The 25,719-nt window shown below is 37.8% G+C and overlaps 1 protein-coding gene across 5 annotated transcripts in view; it reads right to left on the bottom strand.

Moving 5' to 3' along the window:
• The window catches only part of LOC150091241 (RNA-binding motif, single-stranded-interacting protein 2-like), a 662,097-nt gene that overhangs the window by 443,539 nt on the left and 192,839 nt on the right, over positions 1 to 25,719 (bottom strand). For all 5 annotated transcript variants that reach the window (XM_090374864.1, XM_090374859.1, XM_090374866.1 and 2 more), the window contains one exon: positions 1,585 to 1,731. In XM_090374864.1, coding sequence (XP_090230990.1) covers positions 1,585 to 1,731 — 147 coding nt within the window. The remainder of the gene's footprint in view (positions 1 to 1,584; positions 1,732 to 25,719) is intronic.

Raw genomic sequence — 25,719 nt, 5'->3', positions numbered from 1 at the left:
GCGTAAGCGGGATGACCTTTTTTGCAGTTTGGGCATATCGGTTGGGGTGCAGTACAGGCTTTGCAGTTGTGTTCAACTGACCCGCACTTTGCACAAGCAGGAGTTCCCCGGCAAGCTGTCTGGGAATGTCCGTACTCCTGACATCGGAAACACCGTAGTGGGTTTGGAATATAAGGTCTGACATTACAGACCAGATATCCAGCCTTAATGGATGCTGGGCGATGTGGCGTATTAAAGGTCAAAATAAGATTGCGTATAAGAGTCAGAACTCCTTTTCTGGTGGAAATTCTCTTGACCTGTATAACGTCTTCTTCTTTAAGTTCTTCAAGCATCTCCTCTTTGGACACATCTATTAAATCCCAGTCAGAGATCACTCCTTTAGAGGTGTTCAGTGATCTATGGGGTGTCACAGTAACTGGTATTCCAGCAAAGAGATTAATATTCAAGAGCTGCTCTGAGTGTTTACTATTAGAGGTCTTGATCAGAATATCTCCTGACCTAAGTCTTTTTACAGACTTAGGAGCTCCAGCTCTGCTTTCTAATTCCTTTTGTACTCTAAATGGCGAGATTTTGCCAATTGCATTTTCACCAGTCGAGTGCATGATCAGGAAAGCTGGAGAAGGATAGATGTCAGAGTCAGTTTTCTGCCTGCAATAGAACTATCTTTCTTTTTTGATGTCTGGGGTGCATCTGGCAGCCCAGATAAGTCCGAGTTTGATTTACTCATGACGTGCTCTTTTTGGCCCCGGGAGATTATCTTTTTCTCCCAGGTTACCAGCCCTGCCACGTGGAGGCAAGAGCGGTGCCACCTAGTGACCCAAGCGAAGAGAAGGTTAGTATTAACGAAAAAATAAAAAAGGGGGTTAAAGAAAGGTACTTTCCTTTCTGGGTTATATAATTTGAAAGATCTATTTAATTATCATGCTCAAGAGTTAACGGACTTGCGAAACTCAGGAGAAACGTATTTACAGTAAAGCGTATCAGATATTCACTATGTAAAGGCGCTGTGGTCACTAATATCGCTTGGCACTCGGGACCGAAAAACAAAGGGAACACACAGTAAAAGTATAGGCACCAGAAGACAGCCAACATGCATTTCATGTTTAAATGGGTTTAACTATATTTTTTGTTTAAAATTTTGTAAATAGAATAAGAAAGTGAGGTGGAAGAGCAAAGTTCAAAGGGAGGTAACTATACAAAATGGTTAAAACCTTTGTCAAAAATAAAGAACTTTAAAATTCTAAAAAGATGACTTCAAGTGAAAGGTGCTACAATTTTCATGGCTGATTGACCACTATTTCTGGATGATAATCATTTTTAAACAGTCTTTTCATGCCACATACATTTATGTTACACTGTCTTAATAACCACCTCTTAGACATGCAGGTATATATTTTGGACATTAAGCTCACTAACATATTAATTGTTACTTAAATTATTTTTCCTTCCAATGAATCAAAATAACTAAAATTTTATAACATAATCAAGAGCACATTACATTTAAACAAAGAATTCATATTTTATCAATGCCTTTCTAACAGATAACATTTGTATATTTTTATATAACATAAAGAAAACACTCACTGCAGCTGGATACCCTCCATATGGTGAAGAAAATGGAGCTGGGCAGCGACTGAGGTAGGGGTTCAAGTAGCTTTGAGCTCGATAGGTGGCAGCACCTGCTGCCCCAGCTGATGTCCGTGGCTTGGCATTGTAGGGAAGGCGAGTTTGCTAAATATCGAAAGAAAATTGTCATCAATCTATGTTATGGATATAAAAATATCAGATGTAAATTAAGTTTATAACTTAATAAAGCAAATTTTTGAAATTTCTTACAAGCAGATTTCTAGACCATATGCACACAACTTGGAGTGAATTTTTTTAGGAATTGTAAGTTTGTAAAAATTGAACTATATGTAAACGATTTATAAAATTTTTCCTATTTTGAGTTTACAGAAACATCAGAGCAAATTACTCTAAAAAAAAAAAAAATTGTTAAGATCAAAGGTAATAATAGAGGTGACAGACGACAAAAGGGTGGTTCTAAATAGCCACTGCTCTTTGTGGCCTAATCTGATTAGTGGGGTACCATACAGGCTAGGGATGAGTAACTTACTATTTTTAATATTTATTTGCAATACATATATATTTCAGGAATGATAAAATACAAAAGTGGGCAGAGTGGTTAGTCGCAGTAATCAGGATATGCTACTTCAAGATCTGGATAAACTAACAAAATAGAATGAAAAGTGGCAAGTGAGATTTTACACTGACAAATGAAAAGAACATCATTTGTGTAGCATCAATCCCCAAAAAAAAAAAAATAATTTTGCATGTTATTCTAGGATTACAATATTCAGAGCTACCAATTTGGCTAAACAAGTCAATTAGCATTAGCATACGATGCAAGAAAGCAAGCTTATGCAGCATCAGCAAAAAAAAAAGCTCCCATTTCAACGTCTCCCCCGCCTCCATTCATTCCAAATGCTTGTCCAGCTCAGCCTTAAATTTATTTAGGCTATTGGCTTCCACAACAAAAGATGGAAGCCCGTTCCACCAATCAACTACGCGCTGGTTAAAGGCAAATTTCCGCACATCTATTCTACAACTATCTTTCCTCAATTTGAAACTGTGCCCCCTCAGGTTCTTAGTCTAACAAGAGGAAGAATTCCATCATCATTCAGCTTGCTCAACCTATTTACGGCTTTATACACCTTAAATCAGATCACCTCGCAGGTGCCTACTCTCCAGGTGCTGCAATTTGCATAACTTTAGCCTTTCTTGGTCTATCATCTAGAAATAACAGACAATAAGTCTGTTATGTTTTCATCCATCTCTAATAAATCTTGAAAACACTTGCCTAGCACAATAATAATAAGATCATTATTAATAAGATCAATCAAATAATAAGAGTAGTAACCATTGATAACTCCATCTTCTCCCATTCAACCATCCCTTTTTTTTTTTTTTTATCCAGAGCAGTAACTTGCCCATAATGTAAAACTGCTCCAATTTGCACAGGAGTTTCTCCCTCTCTTTCTCATGTTGAGCAGTATCAAAAGCTTTTCTGAAATCTAAGTATATGATCTCAAAATTACATTTTGCATCGAGTTCCTCTGTTACTGTACCATTGTATCCAATCAGATTGGTCAGACCAGATCATCCCAAAAATCCATGCTGTGATTGGCATATAACTATACTCCTATCTAGATGGTCCAGCATTACATCTTTAAACAGTGACTTCATTATTTTCCTTGGACCAGAAGCGTCAAGCTCAGGGGTTTTTAATTACTCACTTCACATTTCCATCTTCCTTTTGAAACAGGAAAGCTCCCTGTAACTGACATACTTCTAGCATCCCCATCACTAAAAAATTCCTTATATGCGTGAATGTACATTCAAAATATCTGTTCTCAGAGCATGGTCATCAACATTCATTGCTAGTGGACCAATGAAAGCCACTCCTTTCCTTCTAGTATTGACATGAATGAAGCATTTACTACTTTTTCTTTGAGAGTGACTTCTTGTAATATGTCTTACCTTGTCTAACCTCTGCGTAACTTCATTTCAGTAATGTTTATCCTTACTGTAGGTTTCTCTATTCTCTGATAATTCATATGTAATCCAATACAGTAAACCCCCGCTATTCGCGGTATCTGTATTCGCGGTTTCGCGTATTCGCGATCGCCGATTTAATATAAAATGAAACCTAAAAAATGGGAATTTTAAAGCGCCGTGAATATTTTCCGCCATAAAAAAACATTGGCGTGGCTAAAATTATCTTTCCCGGTCAAAACAGCGCTCAGTGGGTGGAGAGGCGTGACAAAATCGCGAGCGTGAATGTTTCTCGCTAATCCTTGTTCAATATGTGTTATGCGCTTGTTATGGAAGGTTTCGTCGTTTGCTTTTAATTTATATGCTTATAAATTGAATAAATTTATCAATTTATAAATTGATATGCCTAAAAAAGTGATAAATCTACCGTTTTGTAGTGTAAAACAGACTTTTTCGAGTGTGTTAACGGAAGAAAGTGACTTTATTGTGGACAAGTTCTTTCTAACCACTACAAAAATATGACTACGAAAAACAAGAGAAATGTGAAAATATCAAAGAAGGTGATGACATTAGCGAATAAAATTGAGTTATTAGATAAAATTTCTAATGATGAAAGTGTCTCCTCAGTGGCAAAACATTATAAAATCAATGAGTCAACGGTACGATCAATCAAGAAATCGGAAGAAAAAATCCGCCGTAGTGTCCGTGAAAACGTGCTAATTGCTTCAAAAATTTCCTCTGTAACTCGTGATGTTAAATTAGAAAAAATGGAAAAAGCTTTACCGAACTCAAAATAAAATTCCGTTAAATTCACTCATCATTCGTGAAAACGCAAAACTCCTTATCAACGCTTTAGCGAAACTGGTGATAGCACTGGCGGGATAGGTTTTTTAGCTAGCAAAGACGCTGGTTTGAAAGATTTGTTTGAAATTTCTAATAAATATTACATTTAATATTTAATTGTTTCTTATTTTCATTTCGATGCCATATGCTTGCATTTCACTATGTACTGTCTATGTACATAGTCATATTATGAAGGTACATATAATACATAAATAGACAAAATTTTAGACTAGTTTTTCTTATATATTTCATACTTTGGAACGGAACCCCTTTATTACTATGGGAGCCATAACTCAGTATTCGCGTTTTCGGTATTCGCGGCATTTCTCAGAAACGTAACCCCCGCGAATAGCGGGGGTTTACTGTACTTTTCTTCTCTGCTGCTGCTGCCTGCCAGATCAATTCATTTGATATCCAGCTAAGCTTAAGCCTTGAACTATTAGTCGGTATAAAAAGCTTAGTAGTTTCTACTGCAATTTTTAAATGAATACTTGCCATTTCAAATTTGCAATTTGACATCACTTCATCCACTGAATAGAATTTAAAAAATCTGAGATCACTGTAGTAATCTTTACAAAAGCAGATACCAGTTTCTTTAGTGAAGAAATCGGTACTTGCACTAAGTTTTAATTTGTGAACAGTACTCTCTTTACATCGGATGCAAAAAGAAGAATCATCAGTTGAACTTGGTTTGTCTACTGGACTTTCACAGGAAAACATGAGCCTCCCTTTTTGGCACACAAATTAACAAGGGACATTGACATTGTATAAAAAAACCATTATGGGAATCCTGTTGCCTTGAAACTACAGTGGTACCTCGATATACGAGTGCCCTAATATACGAGTGTTTTGAGATATGAGCTGCCGAGCGAGCGATATTTTGCTTTGAGATGAGAGCAAAATTTGAGATACGAGGAATCTCACACTACACCGCTGCACACGACCCCAACATGCGGGGCGCATGTTGGGGTCGTGTGCAGCGTCTAACAGTTTCTCCCACCTCAGACTAGACCTCAGTCTGTGTGCTTGTTTCCCTCGTTTTCGTAGCATTTTTGATAAGTTGGGTTCGCATTTTTTTGCTTTTTGTACATTTACAAAACATTATCAAATTTATTTTTATAACCATGGGTCCGAAGAAGATGATGTCTATTGAATTACAGCATGAAATCATAGAAAAACACGAGCAAGGTGTGCGAGTAATTGACTTGGAGAGGATGTACGGGCATAGCACAATGATATGTACTGTGCTTAAACAGAAGAAGTTGATAAAGGGTATAACGCCAGCCAAGGGCGTTACAATAATTTCTAAGCTCCGGACCTCTCTCCATGAGAAAATGGAGAAACTACTGATGGTGTGGGTGACAGAGAAGCAGCTTCAAGGATGATTCTTAACAAAGTATCATATGTGAGAAGGCACGAGCGATTTACGTTGATTTGCTGAAGCAGATCCCACACACTTCCACAAACAAGGAATCGGAAGACTCGTTTAAAGCCAGTCGGGGCTGGTTTGACAACTTTAGGAAAAGGACCGGCATTCACTCCGTCGTCAGGCATGGTGAGGCAGCAAGTTCGGATGTGAAGGCAGCTGAGGTTTACATCAAAACGTTTTCCGAACTGATAGAAGCCAAAGGATACATCCCTCAGCAAGTCTTCAACTGTGACGAGACAGGGCTTTTCTAGAAAAGGATGCCGAATAGGACTTACATAACGGCAGAGGAGAAGACGATGCCAGGTCACAAACTCATGAAGGATAGATTAACTCTAGCACTTTGCGCCAATGCGAGTGGCGACTGCAAAATCAAGCCTCTGCTAGTATACCATTCAGAAAATCCCAGAGCCTTTAAGTCACAAGATTTTAAAAGAAAAACTACAAGTTATGTGGAGGGCAAATCCGAAGGCGTGGGTCACCAGGAAATTCTTTGTGGAGTGGATAAACCTGGTGTTTGGCCCTTCTGTTAAAAAATATCTACAGGAAAACAACCTACCCATGCAAGTCCTTCTCGTCCTCGACAATGCCCCTGCTCACCCAACAAATCTCGAAGATGATTTACTCGAAGAGTTCAAGTTTATAAAGGTTCTCTACCTACCACCCAACACCACTCCTATCCTGCAGCACATGGATCAGCAGGTGATTTCTAATTTTAAGAAGTTGTACACCAAGCACATTTTTCGGCGCTGCTTTGAAGTGACGGAGAACACAAACCTTACCCTTCGAGAGTTCTGGAAGGACCACTTTAACATCGTGATATGCCTAAGAATTATTGATCAGGCCTGGCTGGGTGTTACAACAAGGACCTTAATATCTGCATGGAAGAAGCTGTGGCCTGAGGCTGTAGCTGAAAGGGCTTTTGAAGGATTGGAACCCGAAGTGTCAGTGGTAGAGGAGATTGTTTCTCTGGGAAAATCCATGGGTCTGGAGGATGAGAGAGATGTGAACGAACTTGTCGAGGAACAGACTCAGGAGTTGACAACCGAGGAGTTACACGACCTACATTCGCAGCAGCATATGGTGGTTCAACGAAAAATTAGTTTTGAAGAGGAGCCAGAGATGGAGAAGGTTATCTCTACAAGAACTATAAAGGAGATCTTGGGAATGTGGGAGAAAGTTGTAGAGTTCGTGGATAAAAATCACCCCGAAAAAGTTGCAACTGGTCGTGCATCGGAGTTGTTCAACGAAACTTAACACATTTCCGCAATATCCTGAAAGGGAGGAAGAAACAAACCTCCTTGGACAGTTTTTTTAAACGATCTGCAGGTGAAAATGAGCAAAGCGTGACAAAAAAAGCGAAGCACATTTTTCGGAAATTATGTTTCTATAGAATATGTATTTGTTATTTAAAAATAAATGTTTCTTCTTGTAAATACATTTTTCTTATTCAAAAACACTTAACAAAAACAACTGAGGTGGTTTTTTGGGAGCTGGAACGGATTAATGGCATTTCAATTAATTTCAATGGGGAAAATTGCTTTGAGATACGAGCAATTTGACATACGAGCAAGGTTACGGAACGAATTAAACTCGTATGTCGAGGTACCACTGTATTAGAAATGTTGAACAGACAACTTGTGTGACCTGCTAATATTCGTAAAATCGGACAAATGCTAACTTATTGTGATTTTCTTTTGTAGAGAATCTGTGTCCTCATTTTGAATTTAAACCAAACAAAAATAGAATAATAAATATAATATATAGAATACTAAGAAATATTAAAATTTTGATCAGGAAATCTCTTACCTGAGATTTTTTTCGGGAATAACTGCATCCGCTTTTTATGTAATTGGAATAGACAGAAATTATTTAAAAGACCTGCTTAAAGATGGAAGAGCCTTGCAACAGGACAAAGGAATAAAAGCAAGCTTTGATAAAGGCCATATATATAGCCCTGGCACGTTCCATCACGGTATTTCAAAGGCATGGGAGGGGGTTTAAGTAGACAAAAGGAAGACAAGGATAGAAGGAAATTCCCACCCCCTCATATTTCACTAATAGTTTGGAATTTGAAAATCTAGGGATTTAGAACAGCTTAAAGGTCTTTTAGAGGAAAGAATATGTAAGTTTCCACTCGGAAATCTGAGTGTGCAGCTACTCGTCCCCGTTAGTAGAGGTTCTGAATGGGGGGGGGGGGAGTGCTATGTTTTGTTTCAACACCTGTTTAACTTGTAGGATATTCGTTTTAGATCCCACTCCTCTGAAATTATTATTGGTCTATGTATGTTTATTGACTTGTTTGCTAGAGTTTCACTAATTTCTAACTTAAATTTTATCTTGTTTGACTCATTATGGTGTTTTCAAAATTCCCAAACTATTAGTGAAATACAAGAAGGCATGAATTTCCTTCTTTCCTCCTTTTTCTTTCACCTACTTAAACTCCCCCCCCCCCCCCACACACTTTTGAAATACGGCAATGGAATGTGTAGATGCTATACACATACGGCCTTCGACACTTGTTCGGTTCCCCTTTGAATTATCTCCCATTATTTGCTATGCATGGTTTTTAAAAACTTGCTTTTATTCCTCCTGTTGCAAGGCTCTTCCAACTTTAAGCATGTATTTTAAATAATTTCCAGCTATTCCGATTACATCTTACATGGATGCAGTTATTCCCAAAAAAAATCTCCGGTAAGAGATTTCCTGAGCAAAATTTTAATATTTCTTAATATTCTATAAATTATATTTATTATTCTATTTTTATTTGGTTTAAATTCAAAACACTGATTTAAATTCAAAATGAGAACACATTCTCTACAAGAGAAAATCACAATAAGTTAACATTTGTCTGATTTTAAGAATATTAGTGGGTCTCGATCACAAGTTGTCTGTTCAACTTGACAAATTAATAAGATGACAAAGATGGCCTGTTACCATCGTGTCCAACCTCACCTTTTAATACTTACCCTTGCTACTCCAATTTTTAGGCCCACAGGCACAATATCAATACCATAACATCAAAGGTAAATAGCCTATTTTTAAGAAACCCCATATGCTTTCCAGGTGTTCAGAAGATGTTCAATCCAGTACCACGTATAGTCACCTCCTACTAGTGGCATCGAGAGCAAGTTACTTTTGATTTGACATTTTCTTTTTTTAAAGTTACCACAATAGGACATAACTTGGAATCAGTTACTATTGCCATCTGTAACAATTAAAAATGGCCCATTTTTCAGAACCATCACCTCTTCTTTCCCTACTGTGCAATTTCACTAACAATGCCTGTTGTTTTTTATTCTTCCATTACCATAGTTCTTGGCTGTTTCACTATCACGTAACATATTTCTGAACACAACCCAGACAGGCAATAAACAACCTATGACAAAAGATGCAATCAAACAGTGATCATCTTTGACATCATGGCTTACTTAATATCCTGTTAACTTCCATCATTTTAAGCCCTAGGAAGATGTGTGCTGCTACAAATTGATCACCAAGTTTAAGTCTTGTATCCTTGGAAACAGTATGAGTTGCTGTAGCACATAAGAGCTGTGATGTGTGCAGGTATTAGGAGAAATGACACCTGTAAACAGTTTTGTTGCAACTGTGATTCTCATACTTTTATTATTTTGAATAGTGAGTATTGGTAGCCCTGGTAGATTTACTTGTCTGGCTATTTGAGTAGTCTGCATTTGTGGCAGTAGCTTAGACTATTTGAAGAGACGAATCTTAGTGCCAACACCAAAAATGCACAGATTTCGGCTGCATACAGACAGGTGGATTAAGTTCAGAATATATATTCCTTTGTGATTTGCAAGACATTAACGTAAAGAAAGTGCTGTCTCACCTTCTTTATACAAATTGACAGGCCATTTGAGGTTTCTCATTACTTACCAAGGCTTCTGTATGGTAAAAACAAAGATCAGGGATTGAAAGTAACTCCCAAGTCACTGTGGCTGCTTATAACTAGGATAGGATCATCTCAGAGTCAGTAGGATCTTAATTGGCTTTTTTTCTTTTTCTTTTTTTTTTTTGTAGTGAGGACAGCATCATTGATGATTTATTTGAGTTTAGCCTTAGCCCAAAGTTGTTCAGGAAGTCAGCAAGCTGCCTTATCTTATTATTAATGATGGATGTCATTACATTAGGGTCGGCTCCTGGTGATGGCATCACCTCAAGCCGACCCTCATCAAGCTATTCACCCCTTTCCAAAAAGAAGTTGATTTTGGGATCAAGCTACAGCATGTGGCTGCACACTTCCAGACCTCTTAATTTCAAGGTTAGTTTTTGAAATAATTTTGAGGGCTTTTTTATTTTAATAAACTAAACTGTAGTTAACATTGTTTGAATTCCTATAGTCACTTGGTCAGTTTATTTTTGTTTTTAGATAACTATTAGGAAAGCTACAGCTTAATATTCAGATAGCTTGTGCTATTAATATTTTGGTAGGTACTTCGTAACTTTCTTTGGATAGCTTAAATTTAATTTCACTAGTGGTTAAAAGGGTTTTTCAGCAGTGTAATTTCTGTAATAATCTGTTAATTTAAATTCTTAGTATATCGTTTGTTATTTGGTTTTTAGAAGCATTAGCAACTAAGGCCATATTGCTCCGGGGATATGCAGTGGTCATTCGACTTTTTGATTAGACTGGGGCTTGAGCCCCAGTCTACTCAAAAAGCGTGTGCTACGCACTGCTGTCCGTGCCCACAGAGGCACCGTAGTATATCATAAGTTTAAATTTGTAATTAAATTTGTATTATCGATATTCTGGGAATTTCGCAACTTTCGTTCGGTAGATTAAATTTAACTTCTTTAGTGACTGAAGTTTTGTCAGTTTTATTTTTGCGATAATTAATAAATTAAGTTTAATTTATTAACAAATTCTGTAATATATTGTAAATTTAAAATTTCATAATTGTAAAGTATAAATTTTATTTAAATTATGGTTGCTACAAGTTCCACTTACAATACAAAGTCCAGGGACATCAGGACTCAAACGGAAGTGCCTGCAGGCATTTCTGGCGCGAGTAGCAACATCATTTATAGCATCTTAGGCATATTTTCTAAGGCTGGTCTAGTAGACAGAACTAGTTCATCTGGCAATTCTTTTCTTTGCAACCAATGCAAAGAGTGTAGTGATCTCAAATTACAACCTGCGTTACAAGAAGAATTGAGTCACCGAAGAAACGAGTGCTTGTTCTAGAAACAAAGGTAACTGGGAGCTCACAGGAACTCAAAGTGATGCACCCCCAATTCGGGACAGAAAACAATATTTAAGCGCAGACTTCTCTGGTTGAAGATGATCTAGTTTTATTGGATGACTCTAGTGTCTCGGAAATGGGTAACATTTTATGTAATAAAGATAGGTGGTCTAGAAACAATGTGTTTGGAAGGAGCAACAATTGATGACATTACCAACAGATTGTCAGATTTCGAGAAAGAATTAGTATTCATGTGGGGACTAACGATACCGTACACGACGTGACCATTGTTGGAGAAATATAGGACTATGAGGAAGAAATACTGAGAGTTAGGTCAGATTGTGTATGTGTCTGCAATTTTGGCGACACAATAGGAGGAATTACACACGATGAAAGCCTTGTGGATTAACTCAATGTGAGGGAATTTGCAAGGCTCTTTTTTGGGAGGGGGGGGATTTTTATCAGCATGGCCTGCATTTTTAGGTAGTAAGAATCTATTTTCAATATATGCTATTTCATTTGAACAAAGGTGGTGCAAGAATTTTTGCCAGCATAATTGAGGATACCCTAAATGTTCCAGTTTCGGTGGAACTGCTAGTTAGGGGTAGAATGGTAATTTAGCATTAGCAGAGGCATTTGATGCAAGAAAGCAAGCTTATGCAGCATCAGCCAAAAAAAAAAAAATAAAAATAAATAAATAAATAAAAAATAACCACTTCCACTTCACCCCTCTGTTCGTTCGAAATACCTGTCCAGCTGAGCCTTAAACTTACTCAGGCTATCAACTTCTACGACAAGGGACAGAAGTCTGTTCCACCAACCAACCACCCGCTGGCTAAAGGCAAATTTCCTCACATCTATCCTACATCTGTCTTTCCTCAATTTGAATTTATGCCCTCTCAGGTGATTATTCTGAGCAAGGGGAAGAATCCCATCCGCACTGAGCATGCTCAAACCATTCAAGGCTTTATACACCTCTATCAGATCACCTCGCTGGTTCCTAGTCTCCAGACTCTGTAATTTGCAAAACTTAAGCCTTTCTTCGTAAGAGCACCCCTTTGTTCCATTCACGAATCTTGTTGCCCTTCTCTGTACTCGTTCCAGCATCTCTACATCCTTCTTGAAATGAGGCCTCCAGACCTGTATACAGTACTCTAGGTGTGGCCTGACCATTGCCTTATACAAAGGAATAATCACCACCTTATCCCTGCTAGAAAAATTCCTATATATCATCGACAATACACCATGAGCTACTCTTGCAGCCCATCTGCACTGCTCAGAAAACTTCATATCTGCCTGCACAACCACCCCCAGGTCACTTTCATTCTCTACCACTGTCAGTGTACCACAGAGTTGATACGTTGCTCTGGGGTTGCTGTTTCCCATAGTAGTACTTTACATTTGTCAATGTTAAACTTCATTTGCCACCTCTCAGCCCTTCTGCTCAACCTTTCCAGATCCTGTTGCAGTAGCATAGTGTCAGTAGTGTCCTTGACAACCCTGCCAACCTTCGTATCATCTGCAAACTTGGACATTAAGCTTGATATACCATCATCAATATCATTTATAAATACAGTTGTTGTTGTTCGGTTTAATGACACAAGGGCTACTAAGGCCAAATTGTGTCTCTTCAGCGTTAATTGGCAAAAAGCACATTGTTAGAGAAATTACATTATATGCTTCCGTACAAACCAATATGTTTTAGATATAATAAAAGTTCTTCAATATTTGCTTCATTTCCTAAGATGTGAGATAAATCAGGTGATATATTCAATGTAGACAGTGACTGAAAAGTGTTTGACCTGATGGTTGAATGTAAGGGACAATCAACCAGGAAATGACAGACTGTAAGTTGCGTCTGACAGGATGGGCACTGGGGTGGGTTTTCACCCAATAATAGAAAGAGATGAGTATGGTGAGTGTGTCCAATTCTGAGTCTTGCCAGTACCACTTCCTCTCGTCTGTTTCTTCGGAAGCCAGACAGCCACAGCTTTGGATCTTCTTTTATCTGGTAAAGTTTATTGTTAGGGTCACTTTTCCAGGTCTGTGACCATTTATTGTAGCAGGCTTTGCGTACGACAGACTTAAAATCAGAGAAAGGAACCTGAGGATGTTCTGAGAGAGCGGGTTGAGGATGTTTAGCGGCAAAGTCGGCACTTTCATTTCCCGGAATGCCTGAATGGCCAGGGATCCAGCAAAAACTAATTGACCGATTGGACACACTGCAAGCAAATAGCTGGGAATGAATCTGTTTCAATGTAGGGTGAGAAATGGAGGAATTCTTACTTATGGCAGAGACAGCACTAAGAGAATCTGTGTATATTATGGCAGATGAGATGGAAAGCTCAATTACCTTACTAAGCGCCAACTTAATGGCATATAATTCAGCTGTGAAGATGCTACAAGCAAGTGGTAGTGTGGCTGAAATTGTACATAAAGGAAAAACTGCCGCAGCACCCACCATACTCTCAGTTTTTGAACCATCGGTATAAATTTTACAGGCATGGTTGTCCGTAGCATGAGCTGAATGTAACTGTCTGATGTTGCAGGAAGGTATGTTTTTCCCCCACTGGAGGAAGTATGTATCTTGAGAGACAGACACATATGTCCAAGGAGCAACAGGTGTAGTTGTGTCTTGGAAGATTTCATTTAAATCGACGTTCCAAGTCTGAATAAGCTCTTTGATCCTGAGGGAGGCGGGTCTATTTTCTTTTGGCTTGCTCTCAAAGAAGGCTTCCCAACGAGTATTATAGAGATATTCCCAACTTGGGTGCGATGGTAGACTCTGGATCTTAGCAGCGTAGTGAAGCAGTAGTGTTTTTCTACGCAGGTGTAATGGGGAATCATGAGCTTCAATATATAGACTTTGGATCGGAGAAGTCCTGAAAGCTCCCAGCACAGTCCTCAGAGCACTATGATGGATCATATTTAGCCGTTTTAAAGTAGTGCTCCTGGCAGAGTCATACACTGGACAACCATAATCTAACCGTGAACGGATTAAACTTCTATAAAGATGCAGCAAAGTACACCAATCAGCTCCCCATGACATAGATCAGACCGAACGAAGTATATTCAAATGCTTTAAGCAAGAAGTTCTCAAATAAGTGATGTGAGCTTGGAAATTTAGTTTGCGGTCTAATATTAATCCAAGAAATTTAACGGTATTAACGAGAGGGATTGGAGTATTGTTTATTTGTAATTCAGGTTCAGGATGGAGAGCTCGCTTCTTGCAAAAGTGAGTGACAGTGCATTTATTTTCTGACAGTCTGTAACCATTCCGTGAAGTCCAGGATTCTATTTTGGTTATGGCAAGTTGTAGCTGCCGTTCAATGGTATTCATACTTTGAGATTGACAGGAAATGGTAAGATCATCTGCATACATATAAGTTTGAACAGTTTTTGGGATATCTCGGGTCATGCTGCTAACTCGGATTGAAAACAGTGTTGGACTGAGTATTGATCCCTGCGGGACTCCCTCTTCCTGAATGTGAGATGTAGAGAGGACGTTTTTGTATCGGACTTGAAAAGAGCGCAATTGCAGGAAATTCTGAATTATTTCTGGCAAATGACCCCTAAGCCCCAGATGGTAAAGGTCCATAATAATACCATGCCGCCATGTAGTGTCAAATGCCTTTTCAAGATCTAAATTTACCATGACTAGATGTTGTTTCATGACAAAGGCTTTCCGAATATGAGACTCGGCTTTAATGAGCACATCTAGGGTTGATCTATTTTTTCGAAAGCCATATTGGTGATCTGGAAGGAGATTCTCTGACTCCAGGATGTAAGTGAGCCTAGTATGAACCATTCTTTCGAAAATTTTTCCCATGCAGCTTGTAAGAGATATTGGCCTGTAGTTTTCAACACAGGAAGGATTTTTTCCTGGTTTTGGTAAGGCGATAATGAACGAATGGCGCCATGAAGATGGATAGGCATTTTCAGAGTAGATCCGATTGTAAAAAATTAATAGGGTTCTCAAGTCTTCTTCAAGTAAATGCTTTAACATAATGTAATGAACTCCATCTGGACCTGCAGCACTATTGGAAGATCTGTTTAATGATTCTTGAAGTTCTGTTAACGTAAACGGTTGGTTGTACGGGAATGAACGGCGCGTGGAGAAGTTAATTTTATACCGTTCTGCACCTGCTTTGATTTTCTGGAAGGTGGAGGCATAGGTGGCAGAAGCTGATATTTTTGCAAATGATTCTGCTAATGCATTTGCAACTGCTTCGGGAGTAAAAATGTCTTTCCCTTTCCAATGAAGTATCGGAGAGGGCGGCCGAGCAAATTTGCCATTTAGTGCCTGTATTCTTTTCCAGATCACTTGTGTGTCCGTGTCTTTGGTAATGGTGGAGGCAAAAGCAATCCATGAATCCCGTTTTGCTTTCCGCCTAACTTGTCTAGCTTTTGCTTTTAGTCTTTTAAAAGCAATTAGGTTAGTAGTGGTGGGATGCTTGCGGAAATGATTCCAGGCGCGGTTTTTATCCTGTTTGGCAATTAAACAATCTGTATTCCACCAGTTATTTCTGTGTTTTCGATATGGTGTGGATTTTGGAATGGAGGCCTTAGCTGCAGTCAGAATCTGATTGGTTATGTAAGTGTTGACATCATCAATATGTTGCCTTTGAACATAAAATCTGTCTAAGCGTATCTGGGCAGAATAGCCACCCCAGTTTGCCTTTTTAAACTGTCAAGTGGATCGTTGGTCAGGATTTGAAGTTACCCCTGTTTGTAGCGAGCAAATAATTGGAAAGTGATCACTGTTGAAGGGATCGGTCAATACCGACCATGTCATGATTGGAAATATGGATGGTGAACAAATTGACAAGTCTATTGCGGAAGCAGATCCGGTTGCTAAGTGGATGTAGGTAGGAGATCCAGAATTTAATAAATTAAGATCATTATTATGCATGAATTCCTCCATCAATTTGCCTCTTATATCCATTGTGGCCGATCCCCACAATGGATGGTGTCCATTAAAGTCACCAAAAAGACAAATTGGAGTTGGGAGTTGTGCAATGAGGTTGTCAAGTTCTGAAAGCAGAAGTGGGGCAGATTGTGGAATTTAAATGGAAACGATGGTAAATGACGTACCAACTGCAAGGCGAGCTGCCACAGCTTCTAGGGTAGTTCTCAATTAGATCGGCTTGGATGGTATGTTAGCGTTAACAAGAATAGCAACTCCTCCACGTGCAGGTGATACCGAGTTCCTATCTCGTCTGTAAATGGTATAACTTGAAAATTTTGGCAAAACTTGGGGCGATAAGAATGTTTCCTGTAAGCATACACCTATGGGATTAAATTGAGCTATTAAATCTCTTACGTCATCAGAATGAGTGCTCAGTCCTCTGCAATTCCATTGTATGATCTTATTCATTATTTAGGTTTACCTGAGGGTGATTCATCTGACTGTTTTCTGTACGTGGGACATTTTTTCCTGTCCTTTTTTGAGAATGTGGGGCGTCCAGTATCCATGGTGTCCTCTGCATGGAGTTCTAGAATAGGTTCCTCATTGTCTAGCAGCTCATCTACATCCATGCTTTTGGAGGGAGATTCCGTTTTTTTAGAGACTGATTCAGATTTTAATTGTTCTTTTCCAACTGGGGCTAATGGGGTATGAGTAGGAATGCTGATTGGAGTACTTGTGGCTTCGCTAGTTCTTTTTGGAGGATTATCTTTCTTTGAGGTTGAAAGCGTAGATTTAAGCCAGCTCGCTAGAGAGGTGTTAGGTGGAACTGATACATCTGTTTGAGCTGCGGTAGAAACGAATTTCCGAGTGCGAGCTGCATAGGAACGACTACTAGGCAGGGTCGACATAACTTGTCTACGTGCCTCAGGAAACGTGACTTTATTTTCTATTTTGTACTTTTGAATTTTCTTTCCTGTAATCCATAGCTCACATGTTTTGGAAAAAGCTGGGTGGCTTTCTTTGCAATTTGGACAAACAGGGGTTTTGACAGAGCAATCCGCTTGAGTGTGATCTTTAGAACCGCAGATGGGACATATGGCCTCACCTCTACATGCCTGCTGCGAATGCCCGTATTTCTGGCATTTGAAGCAGCGAACGGGATTCGGGATAAATGGTCTTATACGACAATTCAAATAGCCAGCTTTAATTGAGGATGGTAAGTCTGGCGTACTGAATGTTAAGATGATCGATCTCGTTGGAGTGAGATTTCCATCTTTTTTAGTCATAATCTGTTTCACATTTGTAACTTTTTGACTACTTAGTTCTTGAAGTAGCTCTTCTTCGGAGACTGTAAATAGGTCCCACTCACTGATTACACCCTTTGATGAATTTAAGGTTCTGTGTGGAGTAATTGATACTGTGAGCCCACAAAATGATGTTGTGTTTAACAGCCGCTCAGAATGTTTGGCGGTGGCAGTTTCAATGAGGAGATCTCCGGATTGTAGTCTTTTCACCATTTTCGGTGATCCAGTAATTGATTCCAAATATTTTTGAATCAAGAACGGTGACAATTTTCCTACAGGTTGGGAGGATAAAGAATGAATGACCAAGAAATTTGGTAATTCATCATGGCATTCAGGTTACCTTCTAAGCCTTTTGGGCTGGTTGGTGTCACGGTCGTTGTCAGGAATTTCTGACCTTGAGCTTGATGGCTCTAAAGGTGGATAATTAGTCGTATCCATGTTAGCTCCTTTTGGCCCTGGGGGTATATTTTTACCACCCAGATTACCGGCCCCGCCACGGGGAGGCAGGAGCAGTGCCGCTTGTGGCCAAGCGTATAGGTTAGTACAATTAGTAAGACTAATTTAATTAAAGAAAAAGGTTCTTTCCTTCTTCTGGGCTCTCTTCTTAGTGCTTTTAAGAAAAAGGGCTACTTAACGAAAAAGTTTAATAATCAAGGGAGAAAACAAAAGAGAACCTAGTCACTTAGAGGAAAACGCTTTTCAATCGCACGAGAATCGCTTGGCCACGGAAACGCTTGGCACCCGGGGCCTTATAAATACAGAAAACAATAATGGACCCAATACTGAACCCTGAGGGACTCCACTAATAACATTAGTCCACGATGAGCAGTGTCCATTGATTACCACTCTGTCTTCTCCCCCTCAACCACCCCTTTATCCATAGCAGCAATTTGCCTCCATTGCCACACTGCTCCAATTTGTGCAGCAGTCTTCCATGTGCAACAGTATCAAATGCCTTTCTAAGATCCAAGTATATAATATCAAATTTATTCATTGCATCCAGTTCTTTTGTGACTGCATCATAGTATCCAATCAAATTGGTCAGGCAAGACTTCCCCTTAACAAAACCATGCTGTGTCTGAGCTATAACTGAAGTCTTATCTAGATGATCTTGCAGTGCTTCTTTAACTAGTGCCTCCATTAATTTTCCGGGAACAGAAGTTAAACTAACAGGTCTATAATTACTTGTGTCGCCCTTTGATCTCCTTTGTGAATTGAGGTCACATTTGCACATCTCCAGTCTATGGGTACTTCCACTGAGTCCAAGGAAGCTCTCATAATTATGGCTAAGGGGTTTGCTTACTTCCTTTGCTGCCTCCTTTAATATAACTGGATAGATCCCATCCACCCCAGGTGCCTTTCTTGTATTTATCTTCAACAATTTCTCCTCCACTTTACTCTCAGTTATTACAAGATTCTCTAGCTTACTGCCAGAGTTGAATACACCTCTGGCATTCCCTTCGCTGAATAACTCCTGATGTGTGAATGTCGATGCAAAATATTCATTTAGTTTGTTAGCTACCTGAGCAGGATCATCAACAGTTGACCCATCGATACCAATCTGATTCATTCCCTTCCTTTTAGAATTTACATAAGTAAAGAACTCTTTGCTGTTTTTCTTTGCATCCCTTGCCAAATATTTCTCGTAATCTGCCTTCGCCTGCCTAACCTACTTTGTAACTTGGTTACAGATCAACTTGTATCTATCATAAGCTTCTGTGCCACGTGTTAATTTGTATGTATCCCATGCATTTTTCTTCTCTGCCATATGTCTTATTATATCTTATCATATGTCTCTGCCATATTAGTTCATCTGACATCCACTTAGGCCTAAACCTTGAACAATATTTCTTAGTTGGTATGTAAAGCCTAGTAGCTTCCAAGATAAGTTCTTTGAATGCTTCCCATTTTGAATTTGCTGTTGGTAACATCATCAGTTGGTCCCACTGTATAGAATTTAAATACTGTCTCAGTCCATCGTAGTCGCCTTTACAAAAGCAATAACCCTTCCTTTTACCCCTAATGGTAGTTACCTCTTTGAGTAAATCCCACTTCAGCACACTGTGATCACTGCCACCTAGTGGTTCATTTACCTGCAGATTCTTAATGCACGAAGAATCACTACTGATAATCAAATCAAGAGTATTACTCCCTCTAGTTGCCTCCCGAACATGCTGATGTAGAAAACAATCATCCAATAAATCCACAAAAGCCTTGCTAGTGTGTGAGTGACCAGCCCCCAAATTCCAGTCAATATCTGGGAAATTAAAATCCCCCATTATAAGACTCTCTGATTTACTGGCCCACTATTTCCCTGGACAGTTTCTTATTATACTCATCAGAGTCATTAGGCCTATAGCACACTCCTACTCTCAATTTTGATCTCCCAATGCTTATGTCACACCAAACGACTCAACACTGCACTGTCCAGCAATGTCGACTGGCTTCACTTCCCTGGATTTTATGTATTTCTTAACTAATAGCATAACCCCTCCTCCCTTCCTATCCTTTCTGTAGACATTGTACTCTCCAAATTCCAGTTCTGCATTCCTTATATCTGTGTGACACCACGTCTCTGAAATCCCCACAATATCTGCCTTTGATGTTTTGAGCAATACCTCAAATTCATCAAATTTATTTACTAAACTCGTAGCATTGGTGTACACGCAAGTATACATGCACCTGTTCTTTTTCTTAGCTACCCTAACACAACTCATGTGTTTACTTGTACCCCAATGATTCCCAGCAGTCTCTGAAATATCCTGCATCTTATTTTCCAGGATGCGGCTCATTCCAATAGAAGCAGTGCAAGAAACACATTCACCTCTGCCAGTGGCTACTGTTAATCTATTAGTCCTTGTATCCCCCCAATCTAGCAGTTTTCCGACCCACCTAACACTTCCTCGATAGCATCAGCAAACATTCTTGCACCCTTTCTATTTAAGTATCCCATCCATCCCTGTAGAAGCTGTCTCTCCTGTTAACAAGTACAGACCAGGCTGAAAAAAATTCTACCCCTTGAGCCTTTGCACAATCTTTCCAGGGCCGAATTTATCGACAGGGCTCTCATCATATACTCCCTCCTATCGTGTCTGAGCAGAATTAGATCTGCATTTATCTGATGATATGGATCAAAGTAATGCTTGCACTCACCTCATTAATTCTTTTTTGTTGCCACAACAGTTGATGTTAATAAGATGTTCTAAGGGTAGCAATGTTTCAAATGAGCGGGAAGATAGTGTCAGGGTAGTAAACTATAGAAGATTACTTAGTCTCAAATGTTTCTACGGTAATGTCAGGAGTGTTGTCAATAAAATGGCTGACCTCCCAGTTAGGCCAACTAATACTGATATGATATGAAATGTGGTGCCACCTGTAAACTGGTGATGAGTTCCACTACAAGACCCACATGAGATGTATAATATATTTAAGAAAGGGGTGGAGGGGCATGCTGAATATGACAAGTCTTTGCATGCAGATGGAATGGGCAAGCAAGTATGAATATCTTATTACAGGTGACTTTGATTTTCTCTAGATTGATTGGAATAAGAGGGCACCATGGAGAAAATTTTTTTTAAATAAACTAGATTATTATTTGCACCATCATGTTAGAGAAAGTACTAGGGATGAGAATATTCTTGACCTTATCATTACTAACAATTCAGATTCAGATGACATCACGGGGCATAACTACAGGAATCATTGTCTGGAAGTGATGATGCAATCATCACAACAATTAAACAATGAAACAAAAATCTCAACAATGAAATTTGACCATAGTAATGTTAAATTCTAACAAAACAGTTTATGCTTAAACAATGATTCCTATATTCAAAGTAATAAAAAGATAGCCTTTAAAATAAAGCAATTATAATTAAGAAATTATTCATGTCATACAAATGACAAAGAATGTTTATCCTACATCATCAACCAAATGCACACCCGTTAATGGTTCGTCACGCATTGTTGGTTGAGCTTTGTTGTTGGTTTGATGGAATCACAAATTTTCTTCAGAATGTTTCAAGAGACTTCTCTTTTCTTTATAAATTTCACAATAGCATGCATAACCATTTTTGAAATCTGTGGCAACCTTTCTAGTGCACTCAAAATTTGAATCTTGTTACTCGAAAATCTCGATTGCTTTTCTGTGTTAAAAAGCTTCATCAAGCCCCTCGAGAGCGAAGGAACAAACAGGAGTTTCAGTTGTTAAAATGTTCTTCCACAGCTTCTTCACATTTTGCCATTTGTGAGCTCTGCATTGTGTGCTTGAAGCAGATCAGTGATGTCAGTTTGTAGAAACCTCAAGCTGCAAATAGTTAGCAATATTAATGACCACTTTGTTTCATTTTGTATTGTTTCTGCTGGTTGTTGAAATTCTTCAAAATTATCAATAAACCGAAGAAACAGTTTATTCCAAACATCCGTCAAATTTATTTTTGAAATCTGTGGCAACCTTTTTAGTGCACTCAAAATTTGAATCTTGTTACTCGAAAATCTCAATTGCTTTTCTGTGTTAAAAAGCTTCATCAAGCCCCTTGAGAGTGAAGGAACAAACAGGAGTTTCAGTTGTTAAAATGTTCTTCCACAGCTTCTTCACATTTTGCCATTTGTGAGCTCTCCACTTTGTTTCATTTTGTATTGTTTCTGCTGGTTCTTGAAATTCTTCAAAATTATTAATAAACCGAAGAAACAGTTTATTCCAAACATCGGTCAAATTTATTGTCCTTAATAAGGGGGATAAATTTGAAATAACATAAGACAGTGAAAACAAAAGAGCAACATAACCACTCTCCGTAACATCAGCAAGGTAAATGCTTTATATTATTGAGTCACTCTTGTCTGCCTGAACAAACAAACGCATGCATAGTAGTACTTGAATTTTATAACTACATGCATGGTTTGAAATGCAGCATTTATAAATGTTTAGCATTTATTTATTGCAATTAATGTTCATAACTTAAGTATATAAGACTAAAAGATTAAGCGAAATACTGATAGCATCTTTAGTCTCTCAGATGCAAACAAGAGGACATAAATTTAAATTGGAAAAGGATAGTTGTAGAATAAATGTACAAAAATTTACATCAAAAGAATTACAAAATTAAATACAATATTTTGAAAATAAAATCTGACATTTTGACAAATTTGACAAATTCATGGGCCAATCATTTGGAGAAAAACACAGGAGAAATGGCAGAGTAGACAACCATAAATATACAACACATTAAACTCACCAGCTGTAACTATGTGATTAAAGAAATCAGAGCTAACCAACTATGACAGCCAAAATACATCAAAAGGATAAATTTTCTCTTTATACTCTGGCACAACAACCAAGTCAGTAGAGTTTGCAATAAATTGTCAATACAAATATTTATCGTATTTAGTAGTCACGGACTTGAACCCAGTCCAATCAAGGAACGCATGCTATGCACTCTCGCTCCTGACCACTCGGCTACGTCAGGCCTATGAGAGAGAGAGCTAAGGGAACTATGTCCTGCAACCCAAAGGAGATGGAAAAACATAGTGGCTATTAGATACCTTAGAGACATGGATAATCAATACAGAATGAGCTACTCAGGGACAGAAAGAAATGGAAAGAAGTGGTACTTGTAGCCAAAAGGCTCAAGACAACTAAGCAAATTATATTGGTATTTTGTTTTTCCAAAAATGTTTTGGTATTGATTCTTAGAATTTCACCCCACCTCCCAAAAAATTTAGTATTGTTAACTGGCTTAATCCCCCCCCCAAAAAAAATTCCAAGTAAACAGCAGAAGTTTTGGGACATGGTGGTGATAAAGAAATTATCACAGTAATAATTTGCAGTGTTGGAAATCACCACCAAAGTAAATTACTCATTTAAAATCACAATTAGGGAGAAAATATTAAATTTATTTCTAAAAATTAACAATTGTGAACTTTAGGTCAATGTGGAAAAGCTTACCATAGCTGTTTATTGAACATCTTTAACAGAAAACTACCGATGTATATGGTAAACATCTAATTTGCTGCTTCTCATCTCACCTGAGAGATGTTTACTTACCATTTGTACTGTACATCCACTATCACTAATGGAACCTCTGCTTATTGCAAATCAAATAGATGTATAAAACAGTTAACATTGTTGGAATCTTTACAGCACAAGGAAAAATTAAATACTATAATGAGCCAAACAAATAGATTAATAAATTAGTATATTATTCATTTATTAATAATTTAATATTTTTGAATTAAAAATAAATCAACATAACATGACATTGTATAAGGGAAGTTAAACTTTTAATATAGAAATATACCTTTTACATAAGTTAGATAAAATCAAAATTATCGAATAATGGCAATCAAAATTCAAGTTATATATTGGGATTGTTAGTTTATAATCAGCAAAAGTTCCACTAATAGCAATTTCACATAGCAACAGCTATCAATCCACATTGCACATATCCTGCATAAAATTTGACTTGCTGTAGTGCTACTGCAAGTTTATCCATATTAACCACAAGTACAACAGCCCAAACTTCTTTATCCTGTGCCAAAATATATACAGCTACAACTATTAAAAATTCCTTCCCTCAGATTATGATTCAAGGACTAGAAATATGCAAAACAAAGAAACCAAAACACTGTGGAGGGGATCATAGCAAGAATTTAAGCAAAGTAATTTTAAAATTTCATACCAAAAGCAATAGCTGATAAATTTCAATTAAAGTAGGAAAGTACATACAACCAAAAGGAAAGTGATAGAAAAATTCTCAGAAGATTCTTTCATCAGAAAACTAAAAGTTGCCAACTCGGTAAAAAAAAAAAATAATAATAATACAAAATATTTATTTTCTATCGACTCAGCAACAAACTGAAATGATGTGCAGTCCCAACAAGGATAAATATAACTGTAGGAAAACTACTCTGTGAATAAATAACTACTTGCAAATGCCACAGAGAAGTGCACTCTAGCTACCTCAGGAAAACATAGATTGGGAGGATTGGATGAAGAGAATTAATGTTGGAGAAAAGGAACCAGTAGAAGGAGCAATAGAAGAAAAGGGCTGAATTGCATTGGGCTACTTGATATCAATGGTTTTACTGTTGATGGTCCTCAGGTTGCTTACAAACTGAATGGGTATTTTGCACGTACATTCACACATGAGGAATTCTTTAGCAAAGGCAATGCCAGAAGTTTATACTCTAGTAGTTTAAACTAAATGATTTGGTAATAACTGAGAGGAAGTAGCAGAGAAATGGGTGAAATTAAAAATAAAAAAGGCACCTGGAGAGGAAGAGATCTATCCAATTATATTAAAGGAGGTAAGCAAACCATTAGCCATAATTATGAGCATCTTTGGATTCAGTGGCAGTCTCTATGGATTCGAGATGTGTGAATATATCCCATTCACAAAGGGTGATACGAGTAATACCTGTTAGCTTAACTTCTGCTCCAGGAAAAATAATGGGGTCACTGGTTAAAGCAGTAATGCAGGATCATCCAGACAGGAATGAAATTATACTCATTCCTAATTAGTAAGATCATCATAGATTTGTTAAGAAGCAATACGGCTGACCAATCTGATGGAATGAAATTAAAAAGGAACTGGATGCAAAAAATAAATTTGATATCATACACTTGGATTTCAGAAAAGCATTTGATACTGTTGCACATAAAAGCCTGCTGTAAATTGGATCAGTGTGGCATTAAGGGCAAATTAAGGACATTGCTCCTTAAAGCTCTTCAAACAGAGAAGTTTTTCCTGATTTATTTTCTGCTTTATTAGTTTAAATTGTCATATTAACTTATTTTCTAGAGTAGCTTTATATTCCTAGTTACGATACTTAGTTTAAAGTTTAACTTAGACAGAGATTTCGTAGATATTACTTAGTATCGGTAACGGTATCAAATCCACGTGTCACAAATTGAACGAGAGGTCTTTTAACCAAATTTAGTCGATTTATTAACCAATTGTTATATCAAATTATCTTCTATAAGTAGATTATAGACCTAGTCAGGATCCTTAGTTTATTCTAAATTGAGATAGCGAGATTTCGAAGATAATCAATACTTACGAGTCCGTAGAAATACCGTTCGTGAATTCCCGCCATTTTTACACGATAGCATAAGCTTAGTGTAGTATACTGCATAATATAATATTGTCAATTAATCAGTAAATCTATTAATCTTGATAAACTTTATTGTCAATTAAATTGTATTTTTAACTCTATAAATATATATAACGACTTAATCGTAACAAATAATTAATACATAACTATAGTGGTACACGTGATACGGAAGTCGTATAAAGGGAACACTAGATACCAAAAAAAAAAAAATATATATATATATATATATATATATATATATATAACATAACTGTTTTGAGATATAACTTAAGGATTTAATTTTTGTTTTAAATTTTATTGAATTAAACTGGAATCATGACTCTGACCACAGCAGCAAAGCAAAAGGCTCAAGCTAATGGGAGTGCT

Source organism: Mastigoproctus giganteus, chromosome 1 (assembly GCF_048544385.1).
Source record: "Mastigoproctus giganteus isolate SK-2022 chromosome 1, ASM4854438v1, whole genome shotgun sequence".
Lineage (NCBI taxonomy): Eukaryota > Metazoa > Arthropoda > Arachnida > Uropygi > Thelyphonidae > Mastigoproctus > Mastigoproctus giganteus.
Note: the sequence above shows the minus strand (reverse complement) of the source record. Positions and strands in the feature narration are given on the sequence as shown.